The sequence below is a fragment of the Apis laboriosa genome, unplaced genomic scaffold (assembly GCF_014066325.1).
Source record: "Apis laboriosa isolate Shangri-la unplaced genomic scaffold, ASM1406632v1 scaffold17_cov146, whole genome shotgun sequence".
Classification (NCBI taxonomy): Eukaryota; Metazoa; Arthropoda; class Insecta; order Hymenoptera; family Apidae; genus Apis; species Apis laboriosa.
Window position 1 is genome coordinate 471,316 of NW_025222181.1, and position 22,334 is coordinate 493,649.

General features: G+C 35.2%; 1 protein-coding gene and 1 long non-coding RNA gene across 4 annotated transcripts in view; both read left to right on the top strand.

The window, feature by feature from the left end:
- Positions 1–15,122, top strand: part of LOC122711690 (protein sprouty) — a 30,628-nt gene extending 15,506 nt beyond the window's left edge. Inside the window, exons 3-4 of one of the 2 annotated variants that reach the window (XR_006346147.1) lie at positions 11,709–14,874; positions 14,994–15,122. Coding sequence is in view for 1 of the 2 variants with exons in the window: in XM_043930697.1 (XP_043786632.1) it covers positions 11,709–13,552 (1,844 nt within the window). In the remaining variant the exon portion in view is untranslated. Of the gene's footprint in view, positions 1–11,708 lie in introns of both variants that reach the window. The other variant, XM_043930697.1, reaches the window with a different exon arrangement.
- Positions 15,123–16,496: 1,374 nt separating this feature from the next.
- LOC122711694 lies at positions 16,497–22,334 on the top strand. Of its 2 annotated transcripts, XR_006346149.1 has the most exons (6): positions 16,497–16,760; positions 18,333–18,588; positions 18,679–18,768; positions 19,865–20,486; positions 20,562–20,722; positions 21,072–22,334. It is a non-coding gene; the product is annotated as an uncharacterized LOC122711694 (long non-coding RNA). The 2 variants fall into 2 exon arrangements; XR_006346150.1 differs by having other exon boundaries at positions 19,865–20,722.

The following is a 22,334-nucleotide window of genomic DNA, read 5'->3' on the forward strand; positions in this document are numbered from 1 at the left end:
GGCATGAGATGAATGGTAAGATAGAATGAGACAATATTACTCGCGTTTGTTTTTGTTAGATAAGCTTGTTAAAAGCTATGTTTGATAATTCCACTTCTAAAAAATATGAATAATGATGACCAACTTACGAGACAGAATTCTGATCAGGATGCAAGATTACATGATTTATCGTTAATCTATTATCATTCATTTATTATAATTTATTTTATATATTTTAAATAAAAAAGATAATTAATTTTGAACAGACAATCTTAATTTTCTTTTTTTTTCCACTTTATTGATCTCTCAAAATCGGATCAATTTTCAATAATTCTTTCAATCTATAATTATGTAATCTTTTCAATATATATTTTTGAATTATATAAAAAAATATATAATAGTTTTATTATTAATTGAATTATTATTAATTTCTTCGTGAATTCCATAACATTATAATTATTTTAAAATAGTTAGATTATTATCAGAAAATAGATTATTATCAGAAAAGGTTATAAAGATTTCGAAAGTCTTTGCCAAAGAATTGTGCAGTTTGTTTAAAGTCTGACAACAAAAAGAACGTTTTCATGATGAGCATGTTATAAAATAATTAAAATCGGTTAACGAGCACACTGTCCAAAAATTTGAAATTAGTTTTCTTGTTACAGCTACAATAGTTGAATTTTCTATCAATCTTGTTATTTATTTGAAATTAATGTTAAAAGTATTAATATTTATTCTAAATCTATTATACATAAGAAAATATTTTATCCTGTCAAAATTATAACCTAACTTTTTCTTAAATTATTATTTTCTATGGAATTTTAATTTTAAACTTCTTCAATTCTTGAAAATGGAACTTCGGAACGAGCTTCGAGCATGTTAAATAAGATAAACTGTCTAACAAAACTCGATATCGATTTTTATTGATTATTTCAAGTACATATCGATGACGGCACAGAAGTCACTTATCCAACAAGCATCTGAAGTCGGTACTAAATTGCGTGAAGTGGGCAGCACTTTACCATCGCGGAATCAATTTCATTTTGCTTTCTGTTTTCAGTGAACTGAAAGGACGTCGAACTGAGAAATGATTTCGATAGGAGAAATGCCCCTCTAGTATTGCTGATTTATTGCTTGGAATAGTTTGTGTTTCATAGCAGAATAATTGGATAGGAAGAAAACGTTTTATCATTACGTTGTACGATAATTGCTCGAGAACTGTTGAAGATTTTAATGGAATCCGGCCTTCTTTCTGCGATACGAAACGCACGAGTTTAATCGCTTCTTCCGAAATATAGCTTGTTTTGTTTGGGATGCAGTGTGTGCGCCTGATATTAGATAACTCGTACAAGTTACGACCTCTAGAGAAAGACACGCAACCGATAAGAATCGATCCGGTGGCTTTACCAGTTGGCTCGTCAAACACGATCGTATCCCAAGCGTAGAAATACTATCCCTGTCAAATGGTTTTCGGTTAAATGTAACATTATGAAATTTTACTAAAAAGTATTTTTAATTTTTGGATAAAATATTATTTAAATATTAATTATATAAAAAAAATATAAAAAAAAATTATTTATTATCAAAAACAGTGAAAACTAATTATAAAAAATTAAGAGTACATTATCATTTCAAGTAAATAAAAAATTTCTATCGTAGCAATTATGGTGTACTAAAAACAAAATTAAAGTTTTAAAATATGTCGTTAACTAAGTTAGAAAATATTGTTTTTTTTTTCTTTATACGCGTATCCGTATTACTAAAATATAGATATATTTTAACTATGATTTTTTATCATATTTATGACTATATTATCTACTTTTTGAATTATTTAACATTTTTCTTTCGATCCCACTCTACTTTAGACACGGTAGCTTTATGCATTTCATGCACATACGCAATGTGTTGGTCGTTGAATCGCGCGATCTTGACACAGCGAGAAGTAGAATTCTCATTAAAATAACTTGACGGAGCGGAGATCTAATTTTGTCAGCGTTATGAACGGACGTACCCTGACACGGCCCGTTGAAAGAAAAATATTTTGGATCACCGTCAACTTGCCCGGTCCTGTTAACTTTTAACCGTTTTCCGTGCTTCATTTCGAGGTACGGAGAACGCGCGAAAACGAAACGAGCCAGACTGCGCACTGTTTGCGCGCACCTCTATCTTAACCGAAATTCACATGAACCTCCTTTACGAGCCATTGTGTAATTGGCTTTGCCAGTGGCACGCGAGTCTGCCTTCTCAAAATCGAAAACGCTCGAAATAAACTGGCTGCTTTGACGCTTGCTAACTTAACGCTACCGTGCACGCCATTCCTTTCCCTCGAAAAGTTTTCTTCTTCGTCATTAGAGCAACTTCGCACTTTTTCATCGTATTGACGCATAATTTCGATGAAGGCAATAGCAATTTAGGAAAGTACACTTGGATCTTTCTTATCTTTATATCAACAGCTAAATTTAATAATTAATTTTCAACGTTGAGTTTCTGCTTTCAATAATTAATAAAATTTCAAGTTTGAAACATGAATCGATAATAAATATTGACGAGTTAAATTTAAAAATCTTTTGAAAAAAATTTTAATTTTAATCTTATATTAAGTAAAAAGGGTTAATATAATCTTATGTAAGTAAAAATGATTATTATTATATAGAACATATTCATAGAAAAATTATAAATAGTTGTAAATATTAGAAATTAATAAATTGAAAATTATATTTAGATGTAATTAATTTGCAGATCTTTTGGTTTAAAGGCTGTTTCCGATGGTAGGGATGCGGATCGGAATTTATTTTATATAGAAATTTCTTAGAGCACAGATGTTTGCTCGAAAACGAGCCAAGCCTTCGTCAAAGTTTACTTGGCTGTGCGCTTGCTCGATGTTCGCCCGCTTCGCTTAACGTTCCTGCGCGCTTGTCTTTCTACGCTTCAGTAGCGTATCATCAAATTCGCGGAACCTCGCGTAATGATGATTTTTTTATTAATTTCATTTCTCGATTATTAAAAAATTCATAATATATTTCAAATGATTTCTTTAATCTGTGAATTAAAATATAAATTAATACTAATGACAAATAATGATTCAAATAGATGTGAAAATTTTTCAATAGGAATATACTTGGACATACTGATATAAAATGTAATTTTTTATAATTTAATTTCTCGATTATTAAGATTTCATTAAAATATAATTCATAAAAGTAAAATATACGCTAAAAAAATTTTCCAGTAAAATTTTTCTAAATGGAAAATCATCGACACATAGTGAGAGCGATAAACTGTAATATCGTATGTAGTTTCGAATGGTATCGTTGCCGGCTCGACACTCGAGATACACCAAAGAAACATTACACTTCGATATCGTTTTATCTGCGCTATTTAGTTTTCGTGCGGCACTGCAAGGACCGCGACCCGGAAATACGTTGTTACGCAACTATGATCTACGTTGACACACGATCGGGCAGGTCTGCGCTGCGGATAGATAATACTTGATATAATTTGCTAAAAGATAGCATGAACGTGCCAGACTTGAATCGTTTCCTTTACACGTTGTGCACGCTATATCCGCTATCTAATGTTGATTTTGTCTATTCAATATCTAAACTAAATTACGTAAATTTTAGAATAAGAATCTAATATAAATTTTTTTTTTAATTTTAAAAATGTATTCAATTTTATTAAATTTTAATTTTCAAATAAAAATAAAAAGTTATATATATATTTCTGAAATTAGAATCAAATCTAACTTATTTTTTTAAGCATCGCAAGAAAAAAAAATAAAAATTTTAGTTTTCATATATATTTCGAAATGCTGAAATAAAATTAATCAATATTTTGTGCTTTCGAATAAAAATAAAATTTATCGAATAAAAATGAAAAGATCAAAAAGAACGTAGAATCGTATCGTGAAAAAAGATTTCCAAAGAACGAGTAGAAAGAAAATCGTAGGATGAACGTTTAGAAAGTCTACAAACCGGGCAAATCGATTGTTACGCTACTGGTATCTGTCGTGCGGATGTGTGTTGGTAGTGGGGCTACGAGTGAGTGGGAGCGACGTGGCTAGTTGCGCGACTGAGTGAACGAACCAGAACTAGAAGGACGAAGGCTAGAAAAGGATGAAGAAGAAAAAGAAGCGAGAGAGTCGAGCGCAGGAAGAAGTGATTGAGAGGGGGAACATAAGGTGAAAAGAGGAAAAGACGAACGATGGGTAGAAAGTACACGGGCAGCGGGAAGGACAGAGAGGAGATGAATGAACGTACGTACGTGGCAGAAAGAGAGAGAGAGACGAGACATCGACGGGTGCGCGTGGTAGGGTGAGATAGAGCGAGACAGATGTTCGAATGAATGAACGGTGCACGACGAGGATAGAATTAATGAGTGGGATAAATATAGAAGCGTGTAACGCGGTAGAACGAGACGACCTATCTCTTCCTCTCCTTCCGTTTTCTATCCGCGCCCTCTCTCTTTCGTTGATGTTCGGTTCACTTCGTTGGTTGGTCGTTTCTCGACTTCGGTTCTCTATCCCGTGTGATCGAACGAGATAGCTTACTCGCTCGAAAGCAACCTCAAATACAATATCAAACGAAATAGAACGAGAGGATTCTTCTTTGTCGTACTATGATCTACACTTACGCATATTATATGTGCCAACTGAATCGATGCTATAGCGTCAACTAGCTAGACTAACTTATTGATAGTATAGTACGCTTGGAACTCATTCAGCGATAATCCTCGATCTTTTATTATCATCTACAGATCTTTCAATCTGTTTCGCGTTCGATTCTTGAATCGTATAGAAACATTTGTTTCTTTTTTTTTTCAATTAAAATTCGATTCTGAAATCAAATTCAATGACAATCTTTGTAAAAATTGTTCAAATGAAATAGAAAGTTTCAAAAATTAAAACAAATACAAAAATTAATATAAGCAATTTATAAATAAACGAAACAAGACGAAGATAGAGACGTTTCACTTCTATTGTAAAATTAAATTGTTCATAATTTAAGAACTAAATATCGATGGACATTCTTGGATACCAATTTTTAAATTCATTTTTAATCTTTATTTTCTATAAATTTTCTATCTAGTTCGTACATATCATATGTAATCTACCCTCGAAATTTTTTCATTGCAGTAATTTATTTCTCAGGTTCTTTGCTTTCTTTGCGTTCTCAAAAAATTTCCTCCTGTATTATAAAATTAAAAGATAAAACATTGAAATGACATATGAATTGATTCAAGATGCGCTTGTGAAAAGTTAACGGTATTAAATATTTTCAGATCGATTATTTTTACCGATCTCTCTTTGTTTCGTAACGATATATTATCATATTAATAACAAATACAACGATGATTTTCGAGTTGATTATAACGGAATATGTGTGAGGATTTATTGCCTCGAGTAATTAATATTAATGAGACCGATGTCTGAAATAATGGGACAGATACCTTAAATGCTAAGTGAAAGATCGAAGGCATGTGGTCAGATATGCAATCCGATTACTTAATAAGTAGAGATTCCTCCAGTTCAAAAATGGCATCGTTATTAAAGCATAACGGTTTTTTCGTTCTTTATATCTATTGTCCCTTTCTCGATTTGTATTTCCATTTGTGTCTTCTGAAACGTAGAATCGATCGAAAATGCGTGAAAGTAAAAAAAAAAAAAAAAAAAAAGAGAAAAAGTAAAAATAGAAAATAAAAAAAAGTACAAGACCCGGTAGACGTCGACCGTGTAAAGTGACGCAGCTAGAATCCTTTATCCAATGTGACTCATTGCCGAGTGTAAACGCGAGAGAGGTACGCTTAAATTCGATCGATAACGCGAGGAACGGCACATCGAACCCCTGGTGCGGACAAAAAAATTTCCCACAGCGTGGAAGGAGGAGGCGTGTGCAACGTGTAGAGAGCACATTTGACAGGGACGAAAAAAAAAAAAATCACCGCGCAAGCATTGCCACCTCCAGCGTGGCGACCGACGACCGTCACTGTCGCCGCGCCGACGCTGTCGGTGGTATACACGGTGACGACATAGGTAATGTTTTCATTCAATCTAAAGCTTCAATGATAGCTTCCGCCCATTCATAAAAAGCTTCGTGTTGCGAACGAGTCGTTGGCCACGATATCGCCAGATGGCATACCGTGCACGGAACTCGACCGGCCCTCGCCCCCCTGTGTCTCTCTCTCGCTCGCTCTCTCTACTTTTGTGTCCTCTATCCCCCTCGCCTGGCTGTCGCCATTCATGGCTTCCTTCCCACCTTTTCCCTTCCTGCTTTCCCTCTCTCCCCATCCGTTTCGTCCTACTGCCTCTTGCTCGTATATCTCTCTTCCCCCTCGCACTCCCTCTTCTATCGTTCCCACTCTGTCCTTCTCTTTCTCTCATCCGTCGTTTCTCTAACTTGTTTGCCCCCCTCTTAGCCCCTCTGCCGTCCTCTTACGCTGCGCCCAATCGCCGACGCGTTTCTCTTCTTCTTCCCTCGCCAGCCAGGCAACTCGACTCGTTCACGGCAAGCTCATTGTCAGTCGTTCGCCAGCAGCTCTCGTGTTTGTTTCGGGTTTTGACATTTTACCGTTTCTTCTCCTCGCCTCTGTGTCAAGCAACATTCATTCATCCTAGTCTTCGCGCGTCACAACCACTTCCTGTTTCTAACGCGATATATATTGAAACAAGCGTGTTTACTCAATTAAGTAAATTTATACGGATTTTAATATATTTTCATTCTTGAAATTCGATAAACGATCGATAAATTGAAAGACTGCGATTCAAGTGAAACTAAAACTTTTTTTTTCGTAGAAAGTAAATCCTCGTTTCTCGGTGTCGTTAAGTGAAAGGCGTCCGATGGAAATATAATATACGATAGAAAATCATTTTTTCATGATATTTATCCGAATTTGTTGGCGATCGTAACGTGTTACTCCATTCTCGTCGTTAAATATCAGCGACAAGGAGAGGCTCATGGTTGAAATATTAACGACCGGGAAATGAGAGCAGCACGACGTGACCGATGAGAGGGTGATAAACAGCTGCCGTCCGGTGGAATTCGAGGACGTTCCTAGATCCGTTCAACCATTCGAACGGAATCGCCTTTCCGAAGGCATCGTGTTGGTGCGCGTGCGTCATTCTGACTAACAGACACGCTTTAGAAGGATTCTATCGGCCCTGGCGTGGGCGAGCCCACCTTCTTTTCTGGATTTTCACTAGTCCCATGAATTTTCAGTAAGTCGACAGATCATTTTCGTTTCTATTTTTTTTTATTATTATTATTTTTATTTTTATGCAATTATCATCGTAAAGGGATATCAAGATTATAAATATTTATCGAAAGAAATTTATAAATTAGATGTTTATTTCGTACATGCACAAGTATTCTTCTGAAATTAAATGATATATAATTGAAAAAAATTTGTCGTCTCGTATGATGTCGAGTTGGCAAAAAATAATTTTATTGGACGGAAATATACATATATGTGCATGGCAAGGAAATACGTCCGATCTTATCGCGGACATTTCCGGCACGTTATTAAAACATATCTGGACCGGAACCTCGTTTAAAAATTCTATTTTTTTACGGATGATATTTATACGAATTTTATTTCTAACATCCTGTTGAAGATATATAATTCATAATTCGAGATGTATTTAAATTATTATAAAAGTCAAATTTTATTTTTTATCATTATCATTAGATTACGAATATTTATAGGAATTTTATTGTTAAATTTAGATACTTTATATATTTTTCAGTTAAATTCAATTTATCATTATTATTAAACATACCGAATTTTTCTTTTTTTCCCTATATACACGTTCCTATAAGAGATATAAAACAGTGTACGCATTTTTTCTATCATTTTTTTTTTTTTTTTTTAATATCTCATCTCTCGTGGCATTCAATTTGCGAACAAATGCGTTTTCTACGATAAATCGTTGCACACTCGATCAGAAGAATGAGAAATGGAATGTCGAACGGATCACGAAGCGACGGGGTGCGATAATCGGTTAAATATTCGACGTATCATGGTCATTATCGTAATCACGATGATCGTGCACGCGTTAATATTGCCGGAACAATCACCGCGTCACAATTACGCGATTTATTCCCCGAATCCTCTTCCGTAATAACGTGATTCATTATAAATTGATTCTCGACTTACTTTTTTTTTTTCATTACTTGAAAAGCACGCGTTATTATTATTATTATTATTATTCGTCCAGATTAACCCACGTTACGTTGCACGGGATTATACATGTCTCGTACCGTGACAAAATGAATTTCTCTCCCTTTCACCCTCTCGGTTACCTCGGTTTTCAATGAAAATTCGTCCCGCGTTATCGTCCACGGTAGTAGTAGTGGAAGTTCGGTTGGTTCCAGAAATCCATTAGCAGATGAGTCTCTATCTCTTGACGCAGAGGTATGCACGAGGGAAACCTGAAAAGAAATGCCTTTTTGTCGGTTAGAGGAAGGAAGAGAGGGAGAGAGCCGACCGCTCACCGGGTATGCACAAACTCACAAAACGTCTCTTATCTGCGTTTGGTCGGTATAGAGCGACTAAAAGCTCTGACCTATGCCAGTCGGTCGGTGATAGGCCGCGCGCATTCCTCTCTTCTCAGAGTCCACCCTCTGAATCGTCCTGGCTATTTTTTTTTTCTTTTTTTTTTTTTTTTTTCTTCTCTTTTTCACGAACGCGTCCTTCGCTCGTTTTCGCGTGTGTGCGTGTTTCCGTGGGTGTTCACACCACGTGTGAGTCGCGCCACAATACGTTTCCTCGAATCCTCTCGATTGTTCACTATCTCCTACATCGCGATACTTGGTTCGAGACATGACTATGGGTGAGTGAGAGCAAGCGTTATTCGTGGATAGGGGAGCATATATAATTTTTATACGGAGCGAGGATTATTATTAGAAGTTTCATTAATGTTTCATTAAAGGAGGTTCGTTTTAATTGATACAATGTTTACCGATAATCTTGTTCGTTCTTTTTCTCACATCAATTTGACATTCGGTAGATTAATAGATAACCTTCGTCGTTTAAATTTGGTATTTAATTTTGCTTCTAAAAAAAAAAAGGATGATTAAAGATTAACGCATTTTTGTGACAAAAATATTTTCATACGAAAATATTCAAAATGAAATTTGGTGTATTTATTTTTCGAATATAGGAGTTAAAATGAAGCGTCTGAAAGTGAATTTTTAATATAAAATTGAGAAGTGTATGAATACAATTTTCAAAGCTATTTAATTTTATTTGTTTTATTTTTTATTGTATATATTATTAATAATTCTAAATAATTTTATCATCTTTTTATCATTTTATTTTTGATTTCATTTATACACTAAATTTTGAACAAAACCTACTTTCCGAAGGCGAATAGTGAAATCATCAACGGATGACATTTGTTATAAGTCCATTTTTTGACCTCCCTTTTTTCTTTCAGTTATAAAAAAACTCATTATATAAGAATATTAATTATTTTATTTATTTTTCATTATCCTTTTACAAAATGAAAAATATTTAATAGTAAAAAAAGTCACATAGATCTTACAAGACTGAAGGATCATTAATAAATAATATTTTTTAATCCAATTTTCAATTTAGTATAAATACATTTTTACAAACTTCTTAACAAGTCTCCCTGTTTAAAAATATATATAATATATTTGAGGACACGCACAGAAATTTTTTCAGATTCTTCTAAAAATTATTATCACTATCGCTAAAAAATGCATCGAGCATGGAAGACTCACGTTTACATTTTAAAAATACCATAAATGTGTTTATACAGCAAGGATTAAATTGCAAGGTAAAAAGCATCGTTGCACGAGACGTATTGTATATCTTACACGTTGAGATGCGTGTAGGTCGCGAGAATGGTCTTGTGCGGGCAAACGTCGTTTCTTCCAATCCTGTATGCCCCTCAAGAGTGGGTCGGAGCACATTGAACGTATTACCCAGCCAGATTTAATATCATCAGCTTTCCGCAATTTCGCGATAGTTTTTCGAGAATATAATTCAATGAATAAGAAAAAATGTGAAAAAAATACAATAAAATAACTGTAAAATGGATAAAACGAATTATTTTTGTTTTTGTAAAATAAGAAATACGATTTACGATCGATATACGTCTAAATTCAACAGTATGTGTTAGTTCGTGATTATATATATTATATATTATATATTATATATATATTATATATTATATATTATAGTCAAATCCATGCATCAGTTTTTAATTGGACGAATTTAGTTAAAATAGTATAATTTAGTTTATATTTTGGTCTTTAAAATAAAATATCAGGAATAAAGATAATAATATATTAAATCTTCATTGCACAGAAAATTTAAGTAGCATATCTGCAATGATTTGATTGCAATGATGAGAAGGAAGAAGATTCTAGATACCAAGAATCACAAAAGTCACGTGACTTGTGCTTACATTTTAAATCAGTAGATGTCGTTATTAGATCACTATCTAATTTCGATGAGACGAAACACTTAATACTTCATAATTAAAATTGATATATATTTTTCGATATTTTGGAAGAATCTTATTTTTATTGATGAATGAAATATTTCCTTTTAACAAAAATTCTCGTTTTAATTCTAAACCCATTTCAGATTTTCTCTTGTTATTGAAAAAAAAATTTGTTTAACGTTTCATTCATCCTATTTTTCCTTGATTCGATATTCCTAAATGTTCTTATGGAAATAATTAATTGGCTAATCGGATGTAAATCGTGCTGTCACAAAGCGTAGATGCGTAGACGAGGACACGATTGATCTCGGCTGAACAAAACGCTCGATTCTTCCACAACTGTAGGCGCTTCGAGTGGGCCGATGACCACTGAATCAAGAACCACAGTACGCTCAGGCCACGAGCGCCCACGAGCGGCGCACTCGCCCACGTAGACCAATCCTATCTCGAAGCTACGTAGGTAGTGCCGCGTACATTCTTCGTGTCTCTTTTAGTGTGATCCGAATATCGTTTTCGACTCTGTTCATTCAAATCCCTTCCTCCACTTACCTATTCTCCGTGGTTTACGCAGGATAGAAACAATCATGCCTTGTATCTTGTGCATAAGTTCCGACTGAAAGTTAGGTTAACTTATAAGATTGTATCCGACACGAAATGAATAGAAAGATAAAGTTACGTTTGATAGATAGTGTTACGTATAAAATTTAATATCTTATGAATTATAATTAAATTATATACATATCTTTATCTCCATTACTTAGAAATTCATTCTCTTGAATCAATTAAATGAGAAGTTTTTATATGCCAAAATCAATATTAATAAAGTTAATGCAGAAATTTAAGAAATTTTGTTTATCATTCGAAAATTAATTATCAACACTAATTAAATAAATAAATATCAATCGAATTACATATTCAATTATATCGTATTCAATCCTCATTTCAAAATAAAAAAATTTCTATTTTTTTAAAACTCCTTATTCTTTTCTGCTTTTCGATAAAATAGGAAAGGCTTGGAGAATCGTATTTCCTCGTATTACACAATAAGCATTACGAAATGATTCTTATATGCATTTAGCGAACTTTTACCGCTTAAAAGTTTTGTAAAAATGATGTAAAATAATATTACATTCTATAAACTGAACATTTAGATTTGATTTTCACTTTTGAACGAAAGCGAGAACGATTTGTTCAATTCGGATGAGGAAACGAAGAAAGGGACGGGAAAGAAAGACTGACGGATCTGGTATCGTTTCAGGTGGGGATGAAGCGCGTGTCGCGAGGGCGAGAGGAAGCGGACGCGGAGCATTACCGAGCCTCATCCTCGCTAATGGAACGCCCTTGTCGAGAGTGTCACCACCTCGCGCGGGCTGGCCAGTGCGGATCAACGAGGCGACACTTACTACCCCGAGTCAATCAATTCATTATCAGCAGCAACAACAACAACAACATCACCACCACCAGAATCAGCATACCTCGAGTCCAAGCACACCGAGAGCAGTCGAACAATGGGCTAGCGAGCGGGCAACATCGTCGGTTTTGTCGGTTGGTCGTTCCGCATCACCATCCTCGCCAGAAACAACAAGGAGACCGGGAACAGGATCGTCTAGAAGAGTTTTCTCGTCGTCGAGTCGAGTTAGGCCAGGAGGCGGAGGTGGAGGTGACGGAAGAGGAGCAGAAAGAAGCACAGAGATCGGTAACGGTATCCATTTCACGAATCACTGGCAGGAGGAAGAAGAGCTGGAGGCGAAGAAGAAGGAGGAGCACCGAAAGCGTTGCGTGGACACAGCTGCGCATTGTCAAGCCGAGCATCTTGAACTGAGAGGTCGGCCGATGTCGCAAAACAATGCGATTACGCCGCTCTCGCGGCCACCCTCCTCGCAGACGAATATAAATGACACCACCGATGCCGTAGCGAACAGCAATGACGATGGAGAAGCGCATTCCGTTCAACAGCAAAATGTCACCACCACTGGTCGCGTCCATGATCACAATCGGCCGTTTCCTCCGCCGAGATTGCCGAGCGTGCATGTTGCCACTGCCTCGACAGCGCCCCCTCTCACAGCATCGTCGAATCCGAGAGTATTGGTCACAGCTCCGCTCAGTCCACTCTCGAACACCTTCCGAAGCAGACCGAGAAACGTGGATACTTCGACGAGCGAGACGAATGCTCGAGGATTGGTATCGAACGACACGCCACCTAGAAGTCCTATAAGCGAAGTAAGTCTGACCGTGCCCAGGCCAGACGGAGAGAGGGCTATCAACGAATACGTCGAGGCACCATTCAAACATAGCAACCAACAGGAGCGACGAGTCTTCGAGGATGAGAACAAACGGGGGATCGGTGCCGATTGCCCGAAAATCGACAGGAGGCATCGACAGAAAGGTGGTGATGCGTCCGTCGCGGCGACGCATCGGCTGCACGCGAGCAGGACTCAAGCGTTTCGTGGATTGATTGCGAGCAGTGGGACGAATGCGACCGCGTCCGCAGGCTCGATCGCCGCGAACACCGCGACACCGAATGCGGTGACCAAGCAGCCGGTTTCGTTCACCAAAGAACCGGCCAATAGCCTCGCTTCTAGGACTTATGATCCGGCCGGTTTGTCGATAATGTGCAATTTCTGCGGTAGATGTCGTTGCGAGTCTTGTCGGGAACCGCCTCCATTGCCCAGCAAATGGCTGTGCGACAACAAGTGTTTCTGTTCCGCCGATACGATTCTCGATTACGCTTCTTGCCTGTGCTGCGTGAAGGGACTGTTTTATCATTGCGTAGACGGGAATGGGTCAGGTGGAATCGATGGGGAGGCGGCTGCTAGTTGTGCGGACGAGCCGTGCTCCTGTACGGGAAATAGGAGAGTCTCCAGGTGGGCCTGCCTTGGCGCCTTAACTCTCGTCATGCCCTGCTTATTGTGCTACTGGCCGTTCAAAGGATGTGTCGCGGCCTGTGAGGTGTGTTATGCTCGGCACGCAGCCCAGGGATGCAGATGTAATCCGAACACGACTGGGAACGCCGGAAACAGACATCATCCGATCGCGAATGATATCGGGGATTCGAGGGATCCGGAAAAAAGGTTACTCGACCCTGTCACGCCGGAACTCTAATTGGAAGAGATACAACAGTAATACCAACACCCGCAGTGTTATCTCTCACGTAGGGGGGGATACAAAATTGCTCTTCTACGCATAGAGATTATCCGACAGGAGAGGGAGCAAAATGAAAATTGCATTAAGTACAAGAGTTGCATTTAAGTCGAGAAACGATAATCGAGAATGACGAATTTGTACGTCTAACGTCGCGAGTGTTTTATTTATTATTCTTCCATGCGCGCGCGAAAATGCGAAGCGAGCGAGAGAGATTGAGAGAGCAAGAAAGAAAGAACGAATGGAAGAACGCGAGATCGTGTCACGGGGGAGGGAGATGATGCTAAAGGATATAGTGGCGTAGGAAAGATGATAGAAAGATAGCGGAGAAAGGGCGAGAAAGATGACAAGGTACGCGAGCTTGCGTATTAACGCAGAAACATACCACTTACGTATAGATAGGTCTATACATGATAGAATATATAAATAGTACCGCGCACACACAGAGAACAAGTGCGAGCGTGACCAAGCGAATGTGTGGAACGTGAATGAGAGAGTGAGAGAGTGAATAGAAGAACCACTAAAGTATATTAAACGCGAGCACGTGTATGCGCGTATACACGCGTTTCTGCTGTTACTTTGCTTGAAGCGCGTGTATGCGCATCTACACCTAGATTATAGATATGTATATTGTATATTATATTTGTATAAAGAAAAATCTTTTCTACGGTTAATTTATTCGTGGCTGAATTGCCAAGTAACACATATATAAAGTTTCGCAGTAAGAGGAGCACGACAAGGAGAAAAGAGGCGAGAAGGCCGCGACTGGATTATTTGCAAAAATTATTTCCAGTCTCTTACCATAGCGATAGGAAACGCATAAAGAATATCGGCCGTAAAGAGGAAGAAAGAGGGAAAGAAAGCAGGAAAGGGCGGGGCAGGGGGAAAGAAAGCTCTGAAAAGAAGCATTGTCCGTATTTCCGAATGTTTTCCTCGGCATATGATGTATACGCTTTTATACTCGTTAACACTGGAATTGTATCGAGCGCGCGAGGCCCTGTCGAGCGTTAGAGAGCGTGATATGACACGAGATCGAGATAATGCACGCGCGTTCGGGTTGCGTGAGAGCGAGAGAACTGTAAATCTGTAAGAATGAACGTTTGCGTTTATGTGTGTATGTTAAGTATGTATGCGTATGTGGGTGTGCTTCATGGGGTCGACGAGAATGCGGGCAGATGGAAAAAGGACAATTGCGTGGGGGGCATAAGCGTGAGGAGAAGAAAACACAGATCAGGAGGAGGGAGTGGGGAGAAAGAGCAACGCACGCCTGAAATCTCTTCTATGTACGTATATAGTATACCACATTCGGGCGTCGTTTCCATTTTGTTAATTTTCTTTTTTTTTTTTTTTTTTTTCCAGTATTATCTAGTCGTGCGAGTTTAATTAAATATCGTTTCGTTAGGGAACGGGAGAATGACAAAAGCGATACATGCATGCGTGGTGATTGCTAAACTGATGTTGCTGTTATTGGCTCCGCTCTCTGCTTTACAAGGAGAATGGATTTGGACGAAGGAAATTCGCGTTAACTGGATCTTTTTCTTCTTTTCTCTTTTTTCCTTTTCTTTTCCTTTTCTTTTTTTTTTTTTTTTTTTTCTCTTAACAAATGTTGACTTAACATATATACAGGGATAATCGTTTTCCTCATTAGTTCAAGTCTACTTCTCAGGCAAGATTTAGAAAATAATTAACGCCTTTGAGATTCTTTGGTGTTGGAGCTGCTACTGCAGCCCGCAACGGCGTTTAATTGCACGGTAACAGCGCTTCCCACGCGGACGGAATTCACTGAACGAAGGTGTGTTAACTTTCCATTCCCGAGCAGCTTGATCGTTGAAGAATGTACCACGCTGTCGATGTTCCACGAGGACACACATCGTCATCGTTATGACCGTACGATTGTTTCGTTGTCGAAATTTTATCTGAAATTATTTTTTTAATCAAATACTTTATAAAACTATCATTTTTCATTTTTGCATATTTAAATATCGAAAGCGTTACAAGTGATTGAACATGTCATTGATCACAAATGCATACGAGGTCGACAGCGAGAAAGGATTGTTAGAAGTTCATAAGGTACGAATGAGAAGGAAGAAATCAAAATGTTCGAAAATATGTCACGAGAAAAGCGATTGTTCGAAACAATGATTCTTCAAACTACTCGTTCGGCTTCGCTCATCGCGAAGAAGTAGCGAGAAGTGAGACGAAATTATTACCATCGAAAAGTCAATATGGCGACAGAGATCGAACTTCAAATGAATCGTAACGTATCTACATTCATACCTTTATTCTTCCATGTTGAAGGAATAAGAGAACGCATGGTACATAAAGAACGGAGATTAATCGGTAATTGATAATTTTAAATTCATTGATCGGGTTAGCCTTTCACCAGCCAAGAATTGTTTACGTAAATAAGTAATACTAGTTTAAAAGCTCAAGAATAGGCAATCGAATTTGATTGGTTGTTTCTAAAAGATTTAATATACAATCATAAAAATAAGAATACTGATCGAAAGTGTCACCATCTACAGATAAAATCATATAATACCATATGAGCAAGCGAGTAAACTATACAACATTTATTCATTACATACTCGAACTTTTGTTGCGGATACTATATCCTTAAGTCTTATCCCCACCATTGCAAATTCTTTTTAGTGAAGTGCATAATGTCATATCGAAATAATACATAACAAATTTTTTGAAATATACAAGCTTTCAATTCCACTTAGTCTTTTATTAGTTTTTATTGTCTACATTTATTCTTGTTAGCAAAAATAAAATAAGGTTAGAATTTCATATTCCGATTTTATAACGACGTATAACGAATAAATATTATATCTTAGCTTCTATATTTCAAGTGTCAATTCTTGAGCCTAACTAGTGTATTACAACATGAAATATATTCATGTTGTGAATATATTTCATGTAACAAAAGAAACAACGAAAGTGTTTCACAAGAGACGCTGAGAAAAGTCAATTGGATTTTTAAATGTTTATTAAGATTCGATTGAATGAATCGATGCAAGAGGAAAGAAGTTTGCTACAATGTTAATTAGAAAGTAATGTGCGACAATCCCATTGATGTTTGTATGTACCTACGCACACGTCTGTATGTATATGTGTGGTTCGATGTGTGTGCGCGCGCGCGTCTCGCCAAGCGAAAAGAAAAAATGTAAGTTTTTATTAATATTAACTCTATATGCTCTGTGTGTGTATATGTCTTGTAAATATATATATATATACATGCATATATGTATATGTATATATATGCACATAAATATTTTATATACACACATACGTATATATACTTGTATATATATATATGTATACATATATATTTATGCATTTCTGTTTAACATGTTAGAAGCCGTAGTTTGAGGACAGTCAAAATTCTTTCCGATCTATTTCGATTCCCCGAATAATTTAGAAATTTGTCTGTCGTTCTTTGCAATATCATTTTATTGAATGCGCAGAGGCTGTAACACAGGACAAGAAATCCGATCGATTCTGTTTTTATCATCTTGTCTTTTACATTCTATCTTTTTTTTTTTTCTGTATCGTTCATCATTATGTCTTTCTTTCGACGTTTCACAGTATCGCATCGTACTTAGGCAGCGGTCATTTTCGAAATATCGAATGCAAATACTTTCGATGAATCGAAATATATTCTTTTCTCTTTTGCATTATTTTCCGTCACTCCAAATAGTCCTTAGATTAGCAAAAAAAAAAAAAAAAAAAAAGAAAAAAAGTGGTACACACAAATGTATTTTACGTATATATATCGTTGATTGGAAAAAACGATCGAGAGAAAGACAATTCAGTCTACCGCGAGATCAGAATTAAAATCATTCAAAAAAAATATATATATATATAAAACATTAGAACGAGCAATGCGCATAAATAAAAAAAAAAAGAAAACAGAAATAGACAAATCGGCGTATTTAGATTTGATCAATCTCTTCTACAATGAACGAGCTTTCGTCGCATTAGGATCGTTACCGTGTGGTTTCCTTTACGAAGCCTGATCTTCAGGAAATTGTAATTGCAGAGCATCGACATAATTATGATATAAATATTATCTTACGTACATGGACGTACGATATTAAAAACGAAAAAAAAAATAACGTGGTATAAAAATACCAGAAGGAAAGATATCAATTCGGTGTATTAATCCCCCCCCCCCAAATCTCATGGACGATCGATACAAATTCGCCTCAAACTGAACGATCTTTCTACATTTGATGGCTATAAAATAAATGGCAAAAGAAACAGAAAAGAAAATGAAAAAAAAAGAAAAAGAAACAGGAGAATAGAAAAGAACGAAAAATTCCATTACTTCCGGTTGATGCGAATTCGTTACGTCCATAGGAATGCGTTGACGCACATGTTGTTATCTAATTGTTAGTAGATTCAAGTTTATACCGGCAATTGTTAATAAAGTTAGTAAGCAAATATTTTCTTATTTTCCTTTTTTTCTTACACGAATTTCGCTCTCTTTTTTAACCTGTATATATAATTTTTATAAAACAAAAAAAAAAAAAACACAAACTTCGTGAAATTCAAGATTTCTAAATATTTATATTGATGGCAATTAAATTTCTTGTATAGATTATTACGATACGATCATCATGAGAATCAGAAATGGATTATGAATGGAAACATATATAAATTGAAAATTCTATTTCGTTGTGATAATAAGAAAAATAAGAAAATACGTTCTATCATCTGTTTTATTTGCTCTTAGCCGATTCATGACGATTCAAGTTAATCAAGAAGAAGATGATGCCAATGAGAGAAGGGTACAGAAGAGAAAGAGAAAAGAGAACGAGCCGAAAATAAGAAGAAAGGCAGGCTGGTTGGTCCAGTGTTGTCACGTGACCGGAAGTGGCCTTTTCCCCACCCTTCAACTCCACCTTCGATGTGGAGACCTGTACGCGTTCCCCCCTTTTTCCTTCCTCTGGCTTCATCCGGTTAGCGATGGGTATTAAATTCCGTCCGCTGTAAGTTTTTGAATGAAAAACTTCGATAAAAATCTCCTTTTAATAGTCAGTACTGAATAATAATTTTTTAATATATTTATAAATTCATAGGTTTTTTTAATAATTCATAGAAGAGAGCAATTGTCAGAATATAATATATTCTTTAGAATATTAAATGGACTATTACAAATACAAAAAAAGGTATCACAATATTATTATTACTTTAATTTAATTTTAATACAAACAGAAGTAAAAATTTAGTGGAATATTAAAATTATTTTTGAAATATCAAAATTTTAACAATATGAAAAAAAATTTTTTATTTTTTTTCTTTTTAATCTTTATCTTTTTAAAACTGGTTAGTGAAATTTGTACATTGAATTGAAATTAATACTTATAAGTAAGAATAAATTACATTGGTAATTAAATCGATTTTGCTTAACGTTTAAAATGATGAAAGCTTTGTTAACAGTTCAAAGGGATTCAAAACGTGTTGAATCCATCACTATCTCCAGTTATTTATCCCTTCTTCTCCGCACGAACGAACACATTAACGAGGAAAGATTGGTCTGGCTTCCTTTTGCTTTATCTTTACGAATGATTCGATCACGTCCGAAGAAGTCAAAATTGGAAATATCTTTTAACCCTTTCACTTCCTTTTTAATAAAATTAGTTTATCCTTCTTAATTGAAATATCTTATGTTTCAATATATATAAAAATATATAAAAATTAAATTTAGCGTTTTTTTTTTGATATCTTTAGGAAAATAAAAAATTTGATCTGATTGAAATCGTAGATATAATCTAAAACATAGAGAGCTTTCTAACCTTACTCATTCTGCTATAATCTTTGAATTTTTATATCTCAAATTCTTTTCTTTAAATAATAAACAATCTTTTTATATTTTATATATAATTCAGAAAAATTTTGATACAAATTAGTGATAAAAAATTAAATAATATTGATAGTAGTGAACACAATTGAAATGAAAATGATTTTAATGTAATGTTTAATAAAATCTAGTACTGTTAAAATTTAAAAAGGCATTAGACCTTAAAGAAAAGAACTTAAAATATTTCATTATATGTTAAAAAATAAGAAACATAAAGAACAATATTTTAATTAAGAAGAATATAATTCTATCCTTTGATTATTATATCAAGGATAAGTGTATATATGACACAATAATTTTATAATATATAGATCAACTTAAAAATATTTACATTAGATATATTATGTAATATTTATCACATTGTTTTTAAAGACCAACAAAAATATTAAAGTGTAATATTAAAGTGTGTTTTAGAAAGTTTTCCTCAGAGAAATTTTCAATTGCATTCGACTCGATGCATTCCGATAACGATATGAACGATAATGTCTTCAGTTTGATTTTGTGACACGATGACAATACCACTAAAAAGAAACAAGCGAAAGATAAACTTGTCACGTGATACAAACATGGACCTAATACAAGAAAGCACAAACTTATCACGTGACTCCACAAACTTCGACACGAGACACAAGAAAGTGTCTCCATTTATACCATTCATATCATTCATTTATATCATTTGTACCATTCATATCATTCGGATAAACAATAGTCAAATTTATGTTAAATCAGATTTTCTTATGATAGTTTTTTTCGCAGAAATATACCAAATCATGGAATACTAGAGTAGCAAGTTGAAGTCGTAGAGTAGCAAGCCACTCAACGAGAGTCAAATAGAAGCAGCCATTGTACGAATGCGTTCGAAGCGCATCGTCGCGGAAACGTAAAAATCTTAACCAATAATGCGGTCGAGGAAAGAATTGAGACTGATAGAGAGGTGTTCGTAGAATGCTTGCGATATTCCAAGAATTGCATGATATTTCTAGTGTCGTTCTATCAACATCATATTGATCATTATTCGTATATGTGGTAAGTAGGTGGAAAGGAGAATGGAATGAGTATGTGCATGATACTCACGGACAAATCATCAATAAACTTTTCAAGAAAATCGATGGAGAGAGAATTTCAAGAAATTTTAAACACGTTTCGATTTTTAATGACGTTTCGATCATGATATTTGAAGTAACCAAATATTTTTACGAGATTTATCGAAGATAGAAGATTAAAACGAAAGCATTCGAAATGTTCATCATAGAATTCATGAGGTAAACTTGCATGAATTTATATAATTTATATGATTTCTTATAAAAATGAAATGAATTAGAAATGAATAGAATTAGAGATGAAATAAAACTAAAAAATTAGATGAACAAGACTAAAATTTTTCATAGGAAAAATATCAGGATAATAGATAGAAAAATTAAGAAATTTATGAAAAATGAATTATGAAAAAAACGAGAGAGAAAAATTTACGAGGCATCGTTATACAAATCTGATTTAACGTAGTAGATTATTTTACACAAAGATAGTTTATAGAAATTTATTAACATTCGCGATTTTGAAAAAAAATATGAATTTAAAATGACAAATGCATAAAAATGCTTCTTATTACAGATTCTTATTTAAATCACAAAAAAAAAATACTTCGATATAAAATTAATCTTGATTCATTGGAATCACGATGGAATCGATCAAATTTCATTGATACATTCGAATGTTCGATCTACGACCTTGAAAAAAAATATTGAAGATATATGTAAGTAGATTGACAACTTACATCCCTAACCTAAAAAATTGTTGTGTAATAATTTATGCGAATGTCTAATTACTAATAGTAGATGAAGTTTTAATTGAATTCGCATATAAGAAAGAGACGAAACGGGTTTTTATTTGATCTGATGCGATAAATGCGATAGCATGCAGTTAGCGGGGTTAGCGTGATGTTTTCGCGACAGGGTGTGCGAGTGTTCTATATTAAACTCGGCGAACGCTGGTAGGCCGATTGCGAAACGGACGGCTGATATTTTCGTTACATCGCACGAGTAACTGCTTCCGGCCGAGTATTCCCTCTCTCTCTTTCTCTCTCTTTCTCTTGCTCCCTTCCTCTCAGTCCCTCTGTATACGATGGGCGTCCTTCCACTCGCATCCTGCTTTTCCACTCGCTCACCCGCTGGCAGACTCTATTTTTCTCGCTTTGCTCGCTAGTTCTCTTATTCGCCAACTCGCTCTTCTCTCGCTTCATACCGCTCTCTCATCTGATCGTTCTCTTTCTCTCTTTTTTCTTCTTTTTCTTCTTTTCTTTCTCCTCTCTTTCTATTCTCTCTCTTACTATTTCTTCGTTCTTGTGCTTGTAAGAGATCGGGTAGATGCCCGTGCTTCAGCCGGCCGGAAACACCTACGCATCGTGGTAGCGTGCGAGGTGATGCTCAGCGATGGGAACGACCACCTCACGAGATTTCTTTCAACAGAGTTGAAAAATGTAATTCTCGTTTCTTGCCGATAAATATATTGATATTCAATTTTCTATAAAATCATTATTAAAGTTATTAAAGTTTGATTTTACAATTATTTAAGTTAAACTTTGAAGTATCTTTGAATTTTTTTCTATGTATCTTTTTATATTTTGTGATAATATTCGATGAATATTGATGAAATATACTAGTTTTGACTGTTAGAATCTGTATTGATTTGAAAACATATTATGCATATTTAAAATTTAATTATATTTAGCGTAAGTTAGGTTAGATTAATATCGTATTGGCATCCTGGCACCCTTTCCTGGATGAGAAATTTTATGATGAATTTGAAAATCGACATTACATAAATATTTATTATATATTATATATTATTAACGATTTAGCGATCTAATTATTAATA